The 21,293-nt window shown below is 37.7% G+C and overlaps 1 protein-coding gene across 4 annotated transcripts in view; it reads right to left on the minus strand.

Moving 5' to 3' along the window:
- FGD4 (FYVE, RhoGEF and PH domain containing 4) overlaps positions 1–21,293 on the minus strand; it is a 114,065-nt gene that overhangs the window by 89,244 nt on the left and 3,528 nt on the right. The window contains exon 1 of one of the 4 annotated variants that reach the window (XM_013173061.3): positions 7,737–7,875. The exons of 2 other annotated variants lie outside the window; for them this stretch is intronic. In XM_013173061.3, the coding sequence (XP_013028515.1) occupies positions 7,737–7,758 (22 nt within the window). In that variant the 5' untranslated portion in view covers positions 7,759–7,875. Of the gene's footprint in view, positions 1–7,736; positions 7,876–21,293 lie in introns of those variants that run through there. One more of the 4 variants, XM_013173065.3, reaches the window with a different exon arrangement.

Raw genomic sequence — 21,293 nt, forward strand, 5'->3', positions numbered from 1 at the left:
CTCTGAAAAAAAATGACTTCTGCACTCTTCTTCAGTGACATGGAATTTTTTGCTTATGTCTAAATATTAATTTTTAAATAGTTTCCATAGGGCAGGGATAAATGACTTTTATGATAACTACCCTGGGGCAACAGAAAGATTAAGCCTAAACATGAGGTCATAGATGATCAAGACCGTAGCATAGAAAACATTTAGAAGTTAGTTTAGTAAATCTGTCAATTCAGACAGGCGGCTTCACATTCTGTGAGATAAATGAGGTCCATTAAAAACTGAAGTGTAGCATAGGACATATTAATCCTTTATAAAGAAGAAAGTTCACCACACCACTGTGTCCTCCTCACATTCAAGAGTGCAGTTTACAAAAATCTGCACTCATCTTAGTGATGCTCTGAACCAAGAAAACAAAAAGCTATCCATGAGAAGAACTAGGAAACACTGTAATCCAAATAGGAATTAATGAAGGAATTACTGTGTTATCTGCATGGTGAATTTAAAATGCCAAAACTCCACGACAAAAGAGAACAGCCTGACAGTAAGTTACTGAATTACCTTAAGAAATCTAAGTTCAAATTCTTCAGCTCTGCAATGAGGTTGTTTTTCTTTGTTGTTTGGTTTTTTGTCCTCAACTTATTCCTTCACTCTTTGTGCAGACTTCTCTGCAGGTAACCATAGCTTTAATAATCCCACTGGCTATGAAGATACAAGGAGAAAACAATCATTAACTACTTGAGGTTGTTCAGATATTTTAAAACAAGGAATATAAACCAAGGAAAACACACACACAATTCCGGATGGCACACGTGGTGTTTTTAAGCAGCTACATGAGAAAAAAAGTGACCCAGAAATCAAAATAAAAATCAGACTTTGTTCTAATATTGGATGGAGGAAACTGTTTCTCCATTAGAGAACAAACAAATATCATCAACTGGCTGACACAAAAGGGAAAAGGAAAACAACAGGAAAACTTGCCAGCTGGGGAAAACAGCAGTCAACTGCCAAGGATCATTTTAGGGCTGCAGCTGCCTGCCTCTGCCAAGTTTAAAGAGTAAGCTGTTCTAAAAGTATATTAGAAAAATGCCATTAGGGAGTTCAAATACTGACCTTGTAAGGAAAAATTCCATGAAGAAGACCGTGAATTTCCAGGATACCAGGAATTTGGTTAAGATTCATCTTGCAAATTCCCAGGTTCAGCATGAAAACAGCTATTCCAAAAATGCAACCAATGTTCCTTTTTTTTTTCCTGCTCACATCCGTACTTAAAGAGTTGCCAGTGCCCCATGTGCTGATCTGAATTCAGATCTGCACACCCCATTCCAAAGGAGAGTACTTCTAGACTGAGAATGTTGCTGCTAGTATATTATCACAAATCTATTTTTACTGGGCAACGCATAGTGCTTCTGGTAAGACAGCAGATACAAAATTTGTCTCAGTATTTTAAGATTATTCATGTTCAAGGCTCTCAGCAATGTGCTCTCAATATTTTTAGAGAAGCACTGATAATGAGCATATTTCCAACTATTTTAGGACTTAGAAGAGCTAAATCTAGTCAAAAACTACCCAAGAAAAAGTAACAAGATTTTTCCCACATAGCAGTATGTTTGCAACTAAAACATAAAGTATGACTTTTCTCATATTTTTTTTTTAAACAAAAATTTGTCTGTAAAGCATGGCACTGATACCAAAACCGATGCGAAGGATGAGTATATTGCTTTTGTGATATTTGTGAGAGCTTAACAGGAACCCATCAAACAGATGACGAAGGAAGAAGTGATGTAAAGGTGTGCAAACCAAAAACAAAATGATTCATTATAAAATATCTGCACCTTGTTTTCAAATACATCACATACAGCATCAGCTGGAAAAAGTGTAGCAAAGACAGATGCAGGAAGAAATTCAGATCCACAAGCATAGAATAATGTCCTTTAACACCCCCCCAAGAAACAGCTGTCACTTACTTTAATCACTCAAAACAACCAGGAAATATTTATTCCAGCTTAAATTGTAGCCAGAAGTTCGGCTGCCCATTCTCTTCAATGAGAAGCAACTGACTGATCTGAAATTTACTAGTTTTGAGGGAACAGGCAGATGTAATTTTGTTCCTCTGCAGTTACAAGGGTGAACAGTACCCTGTGTGTGTGGGGAAGGGTACTCCATATCAAAGGTGATTATTTGCCAGGAAGACTAGGTGCCTATCGACAAGTATTGTTATAAAAACTTACCTATGTAACAACCGTGAAGAAAATGGAACCATACAACCTTAACAAAGAAAAGGCAGAATTCTAGTGCTATCTAACAGTTCACTACAGCATTGAACCATTATCGCAACAGAAACAATTAAATCATGGTTATTGTAGTTCGTTGCTGTTTCAGAGTGATCAGCATAGCTGTCTCTTTCAGTGATGGTCAGACAAATCTCTAAGGCTGTAAACACTTCCTATTGAAAAAGCTGCCAACCACGCATTTAATTTTCTACTTACAGAACAAACTAGGCCACAAAACAGGAACCTCAAAATCCTTCTTGACCCTCAAGAACAGTATCAAGGGACGCAGCAGGAAAGAGAAAATACTAAAGACTGAACAGCCGATCAAAGAGGTTTGTCATAAGTACATTTTGACTACATTCAAGAGCATAAAAAAAAAAAAAAACAACTTCAACATTAAAAAATATTTGCTACGTGCAGGTCAGTTTAAAAAAAAGCCTTGACAAACGAACTGTTTCTAAGCCGGTGCTTTCCTTTGGTACACATATATTTACACCAATGACATTTAAAAATTCAAGTGTCAAAAAGAGTGAAAGTTGAAAGTAGGTTTATCTAATTTAGAGGTATCTATCAGACACCGGCTGTAGCTCCCTGAGGTATGAAAATAAGCATAGTTATCTGGAATACATTCAAGAAAAAGAAGGAAGTTTTAAAAATAAACCAAATTGCAAACACTGCCATTGGCTCACTGGTTTCATTTTGACTATTACAGGGAGATAAACCATTACTGAGGAACATTTACTTTTTCAAATCAAGTAAGTGACAAGTTTCATAAAGGAACAAGCTGTTCTCTGCGATACCTAGGACAATCACTCCAATACATAAGAATGTATTTCATCAGAAGTATTTTGCATTGCAGTTACAGTGATACATACTACAGTCTTTCTGCTCCACAGATCTCACTGTTTTGGTGCAGTTTGATGGAGGGAAAAAAAAGAAAATAGACCATGAGCTATCTCAAGGCAATGCCAGGATCCTAAAAAAAAGGATGAAAATTCACGGGAGGCTCAGATGACACAGCAGCAGGCAAAGGAGAACAAGGCTAGAACTTCATGCATTATGGCAGGCAACTCAGATAAAAGCACTTCCAAGAGTCCCAGGAAGACAGGAAAGAACAATAACTTTTAAGCCAACCAGCACCCTGCACAAAGCAATGGCTGGCAAGCCCCGAAGCAGATCATTAAAGAAAGAATCCTGATCTGTTCTTACCTGAGCCAGAATCTATACAAGAGTTTTAATTTTTCGTACCTTTTGACTTTGAAGAATCATTCACATTTTAGTCTCAAAGCTCTTGACAGAACCACCCTACCAGACTGACCTTTCAAGAGAGGGTGCCACCGTTCCACCTGCAGGACAGGAGGTCTATCAGAAGCACCAAAGAACCAGCAGGTGGGCTGCTTTCACGCATCAGTCTTCAATAGGATGGGGAAAAACTTGGTGACAACTGAGGCCAAGTATGGAAACTGAAAGGTACTGGGCTGTAAGTCTCTAAACAAAACTCTTCGGGACTTCACTTTACAAAACAAACATGGCATATTTCTCATTCTGTATAAATATGCTAGAAACACAGGAATGTTAGAAGTCCACAAGACAGTCATTTCGGTTCTGGTAATAGTGTGCAAAGATTACCTACGGAATTTAATCATAGCAGAACATATATATATATATATATTCACTCCCAAAGCAAATTGCAAGCAAAGGAGACAATTGGTTCTATAATGAAAGGACAACAGACACACAGTCTACCTTCTTACCTACTCTACTCACCCGGTCACCTCACACACAACGTTTTCTATTCTCTCTTCTTCCAGTCCACTCTCCCTCAATATGCCTTCATTTCCCTTTCTGCATGGCTGTGTATCATCAGTCTCCCACCCATACAGGCACACAAACAAACACGCATACACGCTCATTCTATCCAACTTGCAGTACCCATCACCAACAACTCTACTCTGCAGCCAGCAGTCCATGGAAGCAAGTGTGGAAGAAGCATGGTGACAGCAATGCTTAAGCCTCATGTGAAGGCTCCTCTTTGCAGATTGCAAGTAGCATTACCCCTAGGGCAATGCAGGACCCTCCTGTACAAGCTTTTCCTTTGTCAAAATTAACACATTGGTAATAGGAGCTTCTTACTAAGAGTTCTGAAATCCCCCATCTGGTAAACCTTACAAAAGAAGTGACTATAGGATTGGCACAAATTAAGTTTTTTGTTTGTTTTTTAAATTTTCTGAATGCAGTTGCTTTGGTTTCAGTCTTAGGAAGACAGGAAGGTTTTTTTTGCTTGTTTTTAAATGGGCAACAGGCAGCACTTCATCTAGAAACAGTGACAAATGTATCAGTCAACCATGCTTTGTTCTTTGGATTTACTGAACTCCCTCTGCTCCCTATGTCTGGCTTCCATAAAATTTTCAGAACTGGAATTAGCAACGTACTCTTAATGTACTTTCTTCTAAGCAAACATATTCCCTTGAAAATTGTATTTGTTGCTCAGAACATCAGTTCTCTCTGTGTTCCCAGAAGTTCTACTAGAACACAAATGCCTTGTTTAAAGCATCATTGTCTTCCCTCCTTACTTCAAAGCATACAGAACCCCATCTAAGGAGAAGGACTTCATGGTTCCACCAAGGCAGCACAGGAAGCATCTAAATTTAAATAAGGCCTTTCATGTGTCATATAGTACAAACAGACCCAATATAGCTCATTCTTTAATCATACAAGACTTGTGCTTTGACATTTCCCCAAACAAAGCCCGAGCTACACTTCAAGTTAAGTATTGCAAGAAGATTTACCAGAGAGAGGAGGAAAAAATAAAGAGAGGCAGAGAAGGAAAAATAAGCCTAAACTGCAGCTTGCAGCTTTGGTTTGGACTTTCCCAGTGCTTTGGTGCAGTCAAAAGCTCAACTTCTTATCCCTTCTTCTCTCCTCAGTCATGTTATCAGTGCAAAAGACACTACCTCTCCTATGGCTCCAGCCTGGCTGAATTCATAAACTTTATCTATGAGCACAGAAAGTTTATTGGGAGTAGCCTCCACATTAAGATCAAGATCTCACTTAACTTTAGCACAAAAAAGTTCTGCTAATATCAGAACATAAGCCGTCTACAGAGAAAGCAATTGATAAATACAGGTCTGTAAGTGATTTCACCACACCAGCAGTTCAAACATCTACAAGTTTATGTAGGCATCTTGTAAACATCAAAGCAAGTAAGTTCTAAAAGTCCACAGGATTAGGCTGACAATCTAAAGACCGCCATTAGCATCAGCAGTCTGTCACTGTACCATCTTGCAATTATTAACTTAGAGCAGTCCTGACAAAAGTCACATTCAATAAGTCTTTTTCCATTAAATTGTCATTTTCTTTCCCAATGCTGAGAACAATATCTTAAATATCTGTAACTTTTTTTTTTTTTTTTTTTTTTTTTTAAATCTACATCAATGTAAGCTTGCAAGTAATAGATTCAGCTATCAAGAACAATGCAGGCCCAGGGGTCAGCAGAGGCAAGGGACGTTCTCCTTTGGACGTAGCTGCTCTGGGAGTACTGCACTGTATCACCAGCTGTGTTTCTAGGCTGCTATAAAAGTTTCTGAGAACATCCTTGATTACTACCAAATCATGCTAATAAGCATAACAAGCATGATAAACTGAAGAAGTAGAACTTGTTTTTTTGAGTAGTTTTTCTTGCTCACTGCAGTGCACTCACCCTGAATAAAACTGATTACAATGAACTACAAATTCTTCATAAAGGAATTCCCCAAAGGTATCTATTTTATTTACCTTACCCCAAAAGGAAAAAGTAATCATTCTGCTCTTTTACGGGAAAATGAACAGCTCTCCATCTTTAGTACTTTCTCCTGTAACAGTGGAACTAAATAGTATGACAGACACCTCAATGACACATTCTTCATCTTAAGCCAGATTTAGAATAGCCTCAAAAGAAACACTATGCAAAGACTCCCTTTCTATGAGAAACCATTTCATCAACTTTGATCCTGGCAAACTTGCTTTGACAGCTACAATAAAGAAGAGGTTACTGTCACAGGCCAACTCTTCTGATCACCTCCTAGAAGTTGGCCTCCCAGGAAAAAGCAGAAAAACAGCCCATGGGAACTGTACAAATAGAGGAGTAGACAAAACACATGTTCAAGTGCAGTAACATGCCTGGCTGTTGCAAAGGCTTCCCATACAGATAGTGGAATTAAGCAGCACCAGTCTCTCAGTGATGAATATCTAACGCTTGTTTGCCAAACACCTCTTACTTCATTTATCCTTTAGCAGCAACAAGCAGTTCACAGACTGTGTCCTTCCTTCAGGTTATAAGGTGTAAAAACCTGTGTTAGACTGATCTATTTAACAAAAAGCAAAGCCACACTGAAAAAAAAAAAACAAAAAAAAAAACAAAAAAAAACACCACAAAGTGAATGCCAGCTATCAGATTTTGTAAACCCTACAAAAAAAAATCATGAAATTATGCACACAAACTACATACCCAGACATACCCCTTTCAGTCATAAGTCTTCCGTTTTTCTCAAAGTATTTCCACCACTTTTGGAAAACAGACTATTTATTCTTAAAGGAAACATGCCAATTATTCAATGATTGAGCCATGGAAGCAGAGAGCAGCTGCGGCGGGAGGTCAGTAAGGGCACCACAGGCAGGACAGCACTGCTTTGCTCTCCCTTCAAAGATGGATCACAAGCACCATCTTCATTAACAAGTATTGACTACCATCTCTAATTACTGCATTCTAGACCTTACATTTTCACTGCACTACAAATCTCAGCAGTGTGCAGATGCCATTTGCACAGTTCAGATTTTGCTTGTACTAGCAATTTAACACTCCGAAAAGACACAAGCAATCTTATTTATTTATCTAAATAGATAAAATATACTTTTCAGATTTTCAAAAAGCCACAATACTTTGGCATGTATTTACTGATGCTAGTCTTTCAAGTTATGTACCTGAATCTGTTAGTTTGCATGCCTAAAGTTAGAATATACAAATCCAGTATTTAGACTTGTAAATTAGTGAACCAGTTTTCAAAAGAGCTCAAACTCATTACCTCAGAAAACCAGGCTATTTAACTATTAAATTTGTACAGAACATCTTGTCTATAGAAATAAATAATTTCAACCTTGCTCTTAACTCTACTTAATCACACTGAGAAACACTTATGCTTTCCTTATGCATTATTATTTAGAAAGAGATTCTCAGCCCTAATGAGCTACAGTCGGGAATTAAAAAAGCCATTTTAATTCTGAGTAACATCGTTGTCAAAAAACAATATAGTTTAAATAACTTTTTTTCCCCTTAACATTCCAAGGTAGAGAAATCCACAACTATTTTTTCACTTAAACATTCACTACATTAAATGACTGCTTTAGGAAAAGAAACTCAGTTAAAAATGATGACACCCCTACCATACCCTTGCTAATCTAAAGCATTTTTTATCTAATCACAGTAATATATTAACTTACCATTGAAGATATCTAAGAGCATTTGTTAAGAATTATGGATTTGTTTCTTCTGCTTGGGTCAAAACACAGTTCTTTCTAAATGATATTTGCTTCCTGTTTGCATCCTCAATATTCACACGAAAGAAAGCCGTACAGCCTATATGCTGAAGGGCTCGCTGTCTTTCACTTCCTTTTGTGGCTTTCAAGACCAAAATAAGAGGGAGAGGTTTTGTTCACCAGAATATCATATTTCTGAAAAAACAGTATATTCATAAAACAATTGAAAAGTGAGAGCTTTATTCTTATGTTTTGACACTTCCTCTAACATTAATTTGCTCTGATCTAGGGACACGTACAAAGATGCCAACATTTAGCACAGTATCAGAAGACTTCTCCTTCATTCTTACTGCTGCAATCTGAATGCTTAACATGTACTCCAGACAGTGGATACTTAAGGGAACATGAAAGTCTGTTTGGTTGAACTGAAAGCACACTACTGTAGCTACCAAAAGAATATCTTGTTAGACTGCACTTCACCATTGTTTAAAGTGAGCTGGTTGCCTACTGAGCATTGCCTATTATTTCTGTAAGAAAGCCTCAGCCAACATCAATAAGGTTTTTTGTTTGTTTTTATCACCCCTATCTGAGGACCACCAAGTATCTTCAAAAATGCCAGTTTATCTTTAAAAAAAGACATCCCTATTGAAAATATAAAAAAGATTGCCGTAAATATGTTTCATCTTACACCACTTGTTTGGTTAAAGGACAAAGTCATTTTCATTGGAGATGTAGGGCACAGAAGGCATTACGACTTCCAGTTACTTCTTCTCAGTTTCACAAGCAGTGTTGTGAGATCATATCAAACAGTTTTGGAGTAGCCCTGCAGCTGAAATATCTTGTACTAATAGCATACAAGGTCAATACTTTTGCAGGATGTCTCTTCACCACAATGCTGTTGAAGCATTCTCAAAATCAGCAAGAGCAGTCTAAATGTTATAACGAAGCAGGTAGTTCTGGTTTTTCTAATTTAAGAGCCTGTGGTGTGAAAACACCCTAAAATATATATATAGAAACATTGTTTTTAATCTTGTGTACCATACTGTTTTGGAGTGGTTTATTCAGCAACAAAGTTTCAATGCCTATTTGTCCAATACCAGAGATATCAATTAACTAAAACAGTACAAGAGCAGGTTTATTTGTTTTTAAGCTTAAAATATGAGTAATTTTCTGTTAAAATACCAATACTTATTTTAATGAGACCTAAAATATACCATTTTTCCATTTCATTTGAAAACACTCCACAGTTCTCAATTAAAACACCAGCGATTTCACAGCAGCCAGCCAATCTACAACTGCATCTACCGTCTGTGGACAAACAGAACATTTCAGTTTTCTGTAACAGTCAGCCCAGCAATATTCATCATCATACAGTACTGTGTGATATGATTTATCTCAGAGAGCTCCATGGCATCTTCAGAATCTACCGTCCCTGTGCTGAGGGCTACAGCTGATAACTTGGTGCAATAACTTAGTACAACTAGGACTGAATTTTCCAGCCATGTTTTGAAGTGGGCAACAGGATATGCTTGGTGCAGATGAAATATGATTTTTAAGTTTCTTTAGCATAGTAGCACACAACTATTAATTCAAAACCACAGGACAAATATTTTTACTAACACTGGACACAAAACAGTAAAGGATCCAGCGTTTTGGCCTACAGCTGGACAGAAAAGTCCTGTGGGTTGTATGTTCTTATACAGAGGCAAGTACACTTAATGGGTAACGTCTGCTTCTTATATCCAAAAATATAGCCATTATGTCATTCCTTTTTATGCTGCTCAGCACTAAAAAGGAAGGACAGGAGAGAAAAATGCTGAGACAAATTTATTTTGCCAGCCATCAGCAGTTCAGAGCAGGATTCTCTAACCTTTCAGAGACTACACTGAACTTCTAAGTACTTATAACCTGGGAAGAGGAGAATATTACAAAAAAAAAGTTCAAATGCAAAGACATCTATTGCCATGGAAGCAGCAGGCAAAACAGTTTTACAAAGATTTCCCTGTTCAAAATTGAGTAGGTGCAATCCACATATGAAAAGGACAGTATAGGGATCATAGCAGAAGGAATGCTACAAGGTTAAGGGTCTTCCACCAGCTGTAATCATCTTTGTCCACCTCCACAGAAAGTCTATTCTCAATTCCATTTTTTTTGCCATTAATTTCTAGCTCCAAGTTAGCCACTCACAAAGAAAGAAATATGAAGGTAAATTGGTGTGTTTTCATTCCAGGCTTTGAACTAAGGATAGAAAATTGACACGCTAAACTACTGCTAAATGTAACCATTTTATGATGTAAGTATAATCTTGAATATATACACAGTCCAAACAGATTAATCTGTGGAAGGGAAATCTTTTAAAAAGAAAAATGAAGTCTGTAGGGAGCAAACCTATGTTCTGCCTGTTTGTATGACTTTCACCTTGAACAGAAAAAAGACCAGGCCTGATATGAAATAAACATAGAGCTGATTAAGTACAAATCCCCTTACCTTTTCTTATCACGTGGCCGATTTAGTCAACATGACCACTTCTATTGAATCGTAGCATTACCAGGCACAGAACATTTGCAAAAGATTCGCAGTTAAACTAAACCTCAGAGAAACTAAACCCAGTTTACTGGCTGTAAACCAGTACTCAGGAGTTTCAAAGACTTCAAACAAGGTCAACGTATGAACATTAGTCTCAGGTGTAGTTCTTTCCCACGTCACTCCATTTTCTGTTTTATTACAAGCAATGCCAAGTGAGGTGCTTCATTGGAAGACCCAGAAAAAAGAAGATAAAGGAAAGCATGCAAAATAGATTTATTTGATGGTGGACAAATGGGGTGACCACAGCACTCAGAGTCATAGGACCCTTCGTCATCCATTATGCTCCTCAGTGCGGTCACAAGCACTTTGCATACAACCAATGCTGCTACCAGCTCGCCTTTCTCACTAGGTATTAAGACCTCACCACCTCTAAGGAGCTCCTCAAGTTATGCTGCTGCTAAATCAGGGCACGGCGCACAGGCCAGAGGAGCCTGCCACTGCTGGAAGCCAGCAGTCGACCCCAGAGCGATGCTGGCTTCAACGCGTGTCTTGCCTTCATGTTGGTGGACCTCACCGAGTGCTTTATCCATCTCCATCAACAGAGGGCTATAGGCAGCTGCTCCCATTTTAAGGCTCCATAGGTACCATGTACTAATAGGGAATTTTCACATTTTCAACATAGCAATTCTGAGTTGTGTGTGCACTCACGTTTTCAAAGAAACTAAATAAAATTACTTAAATATAAATTACCTTTATTATATTAAAATTACCTTAACAGAACTTGGGTAAAATTCAGCATTAGACTTCAAAAATCAAATTCTTGTCATAAGTATAAATTCAGAATATAAAGTCACCTTCATTTCAGCCTCAGGAGATGCAAAACAGGTGTGTATGGTTTATTAGGAAACAGGTTAATACTAAAAAATATGTATTTTTTAAATCACTTTCCAAGTTAATACAGACCAAATAGTAAGAGACTCGGCTTTGCTCTTCATATGGTGTTTTTGCTAAAGAAAAATAACCACAGGTAGCAATCAGTTGAAGGAAAAAGCAAATCTGTCTAAGCTTGCATTAAGAAAAATCTCTCAGTGAATCAATATGCTGTGCAAAAAGGATCTTCAATTTATTTCTTTCACATTATAATCATTGCAGCAACCATCATACAAGACTCAAAAAGGCAACCCAACTGCTGCTAAATTGTTTGGTAGTGAATTCTTTGATAATATTTTAAAATACCAATATGTATTTGGATCTCATCATGCTATGTAACATTAAAAAAAAAAAAGAGACAACCATTCTTTAGAGAGACTGTTGCATTTTCATTATTCATTCCATTTGTTCAGAACAGAAAGAGCCTGTTTTCTTTCTACCCAGTGCTGAGGCAAAGAAGAAAGGCAACAGGAGGAGAACCTCAGCAGACATGGCTCCAGTACCACAGAAACTGCTGCTTCCTGTGCCAGCTCCTCAAGACTGCGGAAGACAACAGCTGCTGCAGATGCTGTTGGTCAAAGCACCTACAGAAAGGTCAGCCAGAGAGCATTCTGCAAACTGCACTATGCTGATAAAAGCACAGCTACAGTAACCACTTGAAAAGGGGGAAACTTTAGCTTTAGAAAGTATTTCAGGCTCCTGATATATTTCTAGATTTGATTTCTGTATCAATAGACAAATGCAAGTCCCCAGTGAGTTGTCATCAACATTTTTAATGGAAGGGGGAAAATAAAAATGGAAAGGAAAATCTGACTGCCAGACACTTTTCTATAATCTATTAAGTTACCCTATAACACCAGATATACATTAACCATTACCTTCAACATCTAAATACACAGTTTGCCTCTAGTACGTAGACAAGCATGAACATTTTCTACTTAAATTCTGTATGTTATCTGAAAAAACAAACAAACAAACTAACTAACTAGCCTTACACGCTGCTGTCAATAGAAAATATTCCAAAGCCAACGATAAAAAGAACTGGTAACTTCACTGTCTCTCAGGTTGCTACCTTTGGCCTCCTGCACAATAGCCACTTTGTTAACAGGGTAAGCAGGCAGTATTATTTAAACATACAGGGCAGATAACCCTGAAGATCCTCAATTTCTTCAGTCTTTTTCCCTGTTACTCCTTAAATATATGGCCAACACAGTTATACCCAATGCAATATAGAAAACAGCAGCTAAGAGGCATAGTTCCTGCCCTTTACTTGTTAATATGAAGAACAGCAAACTAGGCTTAATGTCTGAAAAAACGACATTATACACTTGAAGGCATTAACCATATCCAAACATTTAAACCCAAAACATATCCATATCCAACTGTATCCAAACACTTAGCTTAATTTTGGTCTATCAAATCACATTAGGGATTATAATGGCCCTGTTGTTTTATGTATAGAGAATATTTTTAGATTACCAACAAAAGCTGCTTAAAAACTGCTATACTGCAATGCCCGTGACAAAGTCAACGCATCAGGAAACCATACCCCTCAGCACCACAAGGCAGCAGAGCAGCTCGCTGCAGCTGCCACTGCAATAGGAGCACTGTGAGCTAGCAGACACCTAGCATTTGACACATTCTTCTCAGAGAAGTTTGTATTTTCTTAATGACATTTTTTAGTTCTTTCTTTCCTGCTTTAACTTTTAACAGTGTTCCTTATTTTCCAGGAACTTTAGGTAATATTTGTTTGCTTTCATCTCCCAAATGGGTAAACACTAACCCAATGCTTCTTTGGGGGAAAAAATCCAATTTTTTTCCACTGAAGTTTAGGTGTGGCAAGTCTCCTATAACATTTTGAAAAAAGCTAAGAATAACAAGCCTCTTTATTTCACATAACATTTAAGATGTTATAACCTTTCAATTGACCTGCAGGGTCAATTTCCTGACAAATTCTAACTTAACAGGTTATATTTCCATAACAGGGTTTAAAAACAAACAAACACTCAACAATCCACTAACAGGAGCCAAGCTACAGTTAAGGATCACACCTCCCAGATAATATAAACCACAGATCATTCAATGGCATAACATTCACATCTAGAAAAAGATACATGAAGAATATATATCTGCACATAAACATGGATGATTTGCTTCTATCTACTTGCATATGTATAACTGAAGAGTCTATGGTAAAAACAGAGGCTCCTTTTCATTAGCAGTGGATTATCTAGTTTTATTCTATGTGTCTTGTTAGCAGCTGCTGTAAAGTAGTTTAACAGTTTTTATTTAAAGTTTAACATGCTTACCAGTTATCAGAATTCTCCTGCCTTCTCTCAGAGAGATCTTCCAATGTAAGCCCACACACCAAGAAAAGTTAAAAAGAAAAAATTACTTGCGTAGAGTTATTTCAGCACCGTGCACTCAGCTTGCAGTCCACTCTCCTGACTTGTAGTTACTAAATTGCTCCTGCTTTTCTAACCCCTTGTGTACTGTACCTGGAAAAACCCTTATCAGAAAGCTGATCCTGCTTCTACACCCTTAGCCACTGTAAACAACATTGTATTTCAACTTCAAACAACCTGCCCTTGCACATGTACAAAAAAGCCTCCAACTGTAACACTGCAGTTACTTCAGCTATTTGTATTGCAGGTTCCAGCTCTGTTAGCCTTACCCACATCTTACTAAGTATGCACTTCTTGTCAAGCTTGATATATCCTCACTTTTCACATTTAAAAAGTATTTTCCCTTCCTTAAACAGAAGTTAATATTTGACAGCAAAGAACTACTTTGATCTCTTAAGGGGGGGAAAGAAAAGAAATTTCTCCGTTTTCATCCTAAACTATAGATTCAGGGTAGCACATGGGGCATACAGACAGCCTGAATATTACTGGCATGAATAACGAACATATGGGAAGCAGATAGGGGCAGGTATGCTTTTTTTTTTTTTTTCTCTGGTATGTACTTTTCCAATAGCAGAGCTGAACCGAGCACTGTATGAGATAGAAAACTACTAAATACTTGCACCCCCATAGTTTCCTAAGAGCACAAGCTATCTACTTCTGCTCAGTTCTCTAATCTCCTTCCCAGAGACCAAAGGAAGGAAATTGTGAGATTTCTTTTTATTATTTTTTTTTTAAGCCAACACTGGTGTTAACAATAGCACTCTACACAACAGGGCAGCAGAGGGAAGCTGATTTTTTTTCCTGCAGCAAACTTGCTCCAAAATGTTATTCTAAAAGAGAATTTCTGTAATTTGTTATTGAACTGAAGAATATCTCCCAGACACCTCCACGTGAAATGAAAGTGGCACTTACGACACTTACTAGGCATGAACAACAGAGGTTGATTTTTCATTTGCGGTGTCCTACATTCACTTCTCTACAAGTGAGGGGTTGAAGTCTGTAACTTGACCATATTCAGGACATGGCCAGATGTACTACCTGGAAAAGAGTTAAGTTAAACTGCTGCATCCCAGATTTGTTCCCCATGCAGATACTTCAGCAGCACTACCAAGGCAGTTTTGCTGACACTGGTGATTTTTTCTCAGTGTCAGCTTTAAAATCACTTTCATTTTTGAAAGGACTACTTTAACATTCTCTCATAAAACCATAATGAAAACTATGGATTTTAAAGAATAAGAGTCTAAATTATTTGTACCAAAGAAATTTTAGAAGACTATGAAAGCTGTGTGATGTCTTATATTGGAGGATCTCAGCTGGGCTCACAGTTTTCAAATACCGCATGCTATTTCACATGAATGCTGAACATGTCGCCTTGACCTGAGCGGAAGCAACCGATAAGGGCTGAGAAAATGCCTTTAAACATCACTACCTAACCACGTGCAGAAAAAAAAATCTGACAATTTGAGATGCATGGGTCATCCATAGAAATAATCTTTGGTTTTCTAAATGATGTAAATACTTAAATCAGCAAATCATAAAATAAATGAGAAAGATTAAATGGTTTCACTGCATATAAGACCTATCACCTTCGTATCTCAACATTTTTAGTAAGTTACATGGAAAAAAAAAAAAACACAATTAAAATTAGTTTTACTCAGGATCCAGTTCAGCCCATCTGCCGAATGGCATTTAGGAAATAAAGAGGATACAATATTCATGGTGCTAAGATTCACATGTTATGTACCTCATTTCAAAATACAGCTAATATTCAGAGTTTAAAATGATAAGCCTACATTTCTGTTGCAGCTCAACTGCATTTGCTGAAAACAACCGAAGCAACCCCATATAAACCTAGTTAACTACACAGTGTCAGCCACATAAGAAAAACAGAGATTATACTGTTAAAAGTAAGCAGATATTAATTGTGTGGAATTATTACTTCCTAGTTTTAAGGTCAACAGACACTTGGTTATTTAAGCTGTATCAAAACCCTCAGAAGAGCCAACTAGTTCATCTGGGCTTGTAAATTTCAACTTCCCTATTAACGCACTGAATGCGAGTATCATTCTCATTCTTATCATCAAAAGTCTTTTAGTATATCCTGTGCACAAGCAGTAAGCTCTCACAGACAGTAAGAAAGATAAACACTTAAAGGGAAAGGGATAATTCTCAACACTGAGGTTGAACGCCAAGGACAGCCCGTGCCAACATCAGCTAGGTTTCTTGCTGGCTACACAGAGCAGACAGGATGGACTTTGAACTCCCTCCTTCAACTGCATGTCAGCAGAGTTATTCTGAAGATATCCTTTAGGCTTGATATGGGTCCAGGGAAGGATATAAGGAAGTTCTGAAATAGGTGATGTGCACAACCAGCCCCTTGGACTGCCGTGTTTTGACTTGCTTACATCCTTCTACTCAGCCCAACCACAAAAGTCACGATAGAGTCCTAGTGCCATTACCTTCTGCTCCCTGTCCTGGCGTGGTAGTCCCTGAACAGCGTGTGAACAGCCAGCTCAGTCATAAGCATGCCCTTCACTTTTAAGTCTGGCGAGCATATTTGTCCACTGGATCAGATGTACATTAATAAATTATAAAGAACACTGTTTACTGCACAATCACTTGTTACTCAAGAAAACGTGAAGGTAATTACAAAGCAACAGTTGGTCCAGATAACCAGGAGAACTTGATGAAAATCAACTTAAGCTTCTGCAGTAATGAACAGGAATGGCTGTTCCAGTTTCTAACAGGAACAGCTATTTTTACGGCTAAGTAGATGCAGCTTAACTGCTGTAAAATTTAAAATGCATCTTAATTCACAGTTATACATTTAGAAGCAAAATAAGCCAAAACATGAATGCTGTATGATTTTATGCACTAACAACAGTTCTCATTTTATTGTTTATACCACAAAATCTTATGTTTTATAAAGACTGCCCTGGAATCCTGTTTTCACCTGAGAATTTCTAAGCTTTTCTTTTAGAGAGATAAAAGCCCTCTTTCTTGAAAGAGCAAATTAAAAGGACCCTTAACTCTTGAAAACCATCCCCAGGTATCTGTCCTCCCACATAACTTTCTTGAATACAGTAGAACTGCTAAAATAGGTAAGCATTTACCTATGAGGATTCTACCCTCACAGAGGGAATGTGATTTCTCAATGACCAGAGTTAGTATCAGACTGTTTAAAAAGGAATGTAAACTATTAAAATAGGGGCGTTTTGGCAAGAGTCTTCTGAAGAAAGTCTAGCAGTATAATCGCATACAACTGGAAAAAAAAAAAAAAAAAAAGGGTTTCAGCTCTATTCAAAACAACTTAGGCTTCCTGTATCAGTAGCTTTGTTTTGATTCTCAAATCTCCAGTTCTGAAGATGAACGTAATTAGCCATTAAGTTTCATTTCCTAACTCAATTACTGATGTTAACAAAAATAATGTGCATATTAATATTCAACTTAGAAACTGAAGTACCATAGACAAAACAGTGAACTACAGTACGTAAGCACAAAGAGGAAAAATAGTCTGATTATTCACTGCAAGAAGTTGACATCAAGTCCTTCTAATACAGACAAAACATTTAAAGAGAGTCTTATCTTCAAATATTATTATTTAACAATTTTACAATTTGGGTCATTTATAGATGGTGTTGTTTTTTTTTTTTTCAAATCTCTTGTAGACTCAAACTTTGTTTTTTGATTTAGAAAACAGTTTTCCGTGGTGGAAGAGAACTTAGGAGACTGAAATAGCATTAGCGACTGAATGACTCAGCCCAGAAGGAAAATAAAGGTTACCAATATAATCATGAAGCAAATGGGAAAAAAGTCACCCTTCTCTTGCATATGGGCTGGAGCTTAAAGAATTGACACTTCCCAGAGGGAAGAGAGCTCAGTCGGATAGAATCAGCAGGGGGCTCTGCATTGTCTCTCCCTCTTCTACCTCCAGAAGTCACTGGGTACCATCACGATGATCTCCTCTCAGGTCTGCAGTTTTGCCCAGATCTTGATATTTCTCACCTCATAGAAGACGTACCAAAAGATCACAGATCATAGAATGGTTTGGTTTGGAAGGGACCTTAAAGATCACCTAGTTCCAATCCCCCTGCCATGGGCAGGGACACCTTCCACCTCCTTTGAAAATTCTCTACTGACTTGTGTTTCAAGCGCTGCAAGGTCCCTAAAGAGATCACGCAGAAGCTCCATCAAAAATCCAGCTAGTCCAGAAAAAGCACACCACTCTAACCCAAGTGAGAGGTTCACCACTAAGCTAGGACAACTGCCCACAGCAACCCTGGGACAGGCCTGGTATTGCAGCACCACAAATAGCACTCAGAGGCACCTCAGACTCCCTAAGTTTCAAGTAGTCTGTAGCTGGGTGTAGTTACCACGTCATTACATAGCTACAAGGCTGGGTATAGCTGAAACTCCTGACCAGGAGGACTCGGTCATGATGGTGACTAACAGAATCAAAAAGAATCATGGAAACTTCACACACTCCACTAAGGAGAAGCCAAATATTTTATGAAGCTAGAAGAAATCAAGCCTCTGAATCAGTCAAAATTACTTTTAATTGCTAGTAAACAGTTTCTCTCCCCAATATTCATCTAGCTCTGGGTACACTGGCATCTATTTGAAAGGGGGGCCCATGCCTTTAATTATCCTTGAAGAGAAGGCTAGACCTGTAAATCTGATGCATTATCATCTATGCTTCAAGACAACATTTATACAGAAGTCAGGAATAAATCATAGGATTTCATGTCACAGATTAGAGTTCCACCACATTTTCCCTCCTTTCAAGGCTATTTAGCATATTTTATATTAACATCTGTGACACGCTCAGCATTAATACTTCGTAACTAACACTTTATCATCACTCTGCCCTAGCTTCTACTCCATGTCTTTTGCCTCCAATTTTAATCCATTTTAAACTCCATTTCATCAAATTCAGTGTAATCAGAGGCAAACTGCTCCAAAACTCATTAAAAATATATACATCTTTCTTTACATTTCTTGCTTTGCAAACTACTGCAGCAATTTAGTCCCTCTCCTCTTCTGCTTCCACTCATTTCTCCGCATCTTCTGGTATTGCCTTACTGTTGTTTATTTGTACACTGAGACGACATGTCTGATTTCTATTTCATACATCAACATTTCAACAGAGCCCCAAACTCCCTTCTCCACACTAATTTCCAAAGTAGTTTCTTCTGCTGAAGCTACCTGCATTAAAACGCTACTTCCAAAGCAGCTACTTCAACAAAACATTAAAAAATCCTTTTTCAATTTCCTCTTTTTATTTGCTTGGGTGATTGACAGAACTATAGCTCTGGGATACCCTCTCTGAACAGAATTCTGTCTCCCCTTGTCAGAAGCATGTAAGTTTGTTGATAATGGCCTGAATATATCAAGACATCCACAGCTACACATTTGATTAAAACGCTTCTACCATCAAGAGCTTGAGGCAAAGCTTAATTCTAGATTTCACATGATGGAAGAGATCATTACGATCATCTAAGTGCAATTATACATCCTAGATTGACTTACATTCAAGAGAAATACTATATGCAGTGTCCCACACTGGGAGAGAACGCCATTTTTCACCTCACAGAGGAGTGTCAGCTACAAGATTTGTAGTCAGTAATTGGGTTAAAGTATTGAATTGATAATAATGTTCCAAAGAAAATCTACCCACCAACAAGATAAATAGAAGAGGGAAGAAAAAAAAATCTTATTTTAAAATAATTTGCTTTGTATTTTTCCTTCCTTTACCTCTGACAAATACATCATGCCAGGAAGATAATTTGTCTTCTACAGCAAATACTTAACATTTCTTTAAGACATAACAGTGCTAAATACAGCAGTTAAAATGCTTTATCACAGCTCACACTGTACTCAACACATACTGACAAACAGCATCAAATAAAAATACTGCCCAGAATGGGATTTTGACTGAAATGCTGGGAGATGAGATAGCTCATCACCACGAGTTAAGAAGTGGGTGAAAAGTCTGACAACTTCAGTTTTAAGAAGCACAGATATTGACAGACAAAGGACAAAACAACCAAAGGGCAAAGCATTATTTTCCTGTATAAACAGCTTGCTTTTTCAATATTTTTGATTTACTGGTTGCCCAAAAATAACAGTCCCTAAGCAGGTTCTCCTCCAATTCAAAAATCTCCAAACCATTTTTTTTTTAATCTGCAAAAGCAGTCTGATCCTGTGATTTCTGTATAACAAACTAATCTGGATCATGTATGCGAGCTATTACCTTCCTAATTTTGCTATCCCTAAAAGCACTTCAGGAATGGTGTTTACCAGCACTTTCATTTTGGGTGGTACGCTCCAGAGAAACCTTTCCAGCAAGGAGCAGATTTATATTATTAGCAAACCCCTGTCAAATTCTTCTTTGAAACCCTCTGTGGTTCAAACCATTAGCAAGTCAAGCAGTTGTGAATAAGAAATTGAATTTATTTAGGGGAATCACCATCCTAATCTCCAGGAAGTCAGTATTACAAGACCAACAAAAATTACTGGTTAAAGTAGATGTTGCCTAGCAAAGGCAAAACAGACACACCAAGCCAACCCAAAATATAGAGACAAGCAACTTTCCTGATAGATTGTAAACTGAACTGTGCACTCAAAGGGTTTACCTTGATCCTAAATATTTGGAGGAGAAGAAAAGGAAAAGAAAAGACTCAGAAAACCGTACAATTATATTCTGGAAACTAAGTTTCATTTCCTGCCACCTTCCACACAACACATTGACTTCAACAGAAGGCACACAAGTTTAATTTGGCCCACACAAACAGGAAGTTGTCTAATAACAGCAAACAGGGAAATTTAATAGCTAATGTATTCCTGTGCAAGTTCTGTACTTTACATTCCCTTATTTTTTGAAGGGAATGGAATATTTAGAAGCAAATTCCTATATGATCACCCTCCTTCCTCAATATTGTGAAGTATCAGCTCTCCTTGAGGTATTTCAACTTTAGAAAGATTTCAAAAACCCTGCATTCACCAGGAAAGCATACAAGGCAATCAGGTTTTTTGCAGTGGCCTCTAATGCATCTAGAGATCCCAACCATTGCTTGGATTATCCCTAACGATCATACAGGTTTTCCTTGAACACACTCAATAGCAAGCAGATTTTCAGTCACTGCAGACCAGTCAACATCATACAGCAGGTAACACAAAGGCAACAGCAAGGAGAATGATAGTCCAAAATTAATTAATTTTCAAAAATTAAACTAAAGAAAACCAGCAACAATGAAAATCAACCAGGCAGGCAATTATCACAGACTAGAACAGGATGCTACTACAGTCTTACTTAGCTATCTCATACTGCAAGAAGGAAACCCAAAGGACTAAAGAAGTTTTGTTAACATAATCCCATAAAATCATATCAATTTAACAGGCAGGGATATAATACCAGCAGCAGGATATTTTTTTTTTTTTGCCTGTCAGTGTTATGCAGATACCTTGCTGCAGTGAGTGCTGTCCTGAATGCAAATTACCTCAGCTTCCCAAGAACCATGCTGTAATGTCTGAGAACACTAATGTACAGCACAATGCCAGCAGGCGTATTTAGGCAACAGAGAATGGGACAAACAGTCCAGAAAGGGTGTAAATTTGCATTTAAGTGAACAAAACCAAGGAACCAGTGCAAGATCTGAAG

This window comes from Anser cygnoides, chromosome 1, assembly GCF_040182565.1.
Source record: "Anser cygnoides isolate HZ-2024a breed goose chromosome 1, Taihu_goose_T2T_genome, whole genome shotgun sequence".
NCBI classification, from domain to species: domain Eukaryota; kingdom Metazoa; phylum Chordata; class Aves; order Anseriformes; family Anatidae; genus Anser; species Anser cygnoides.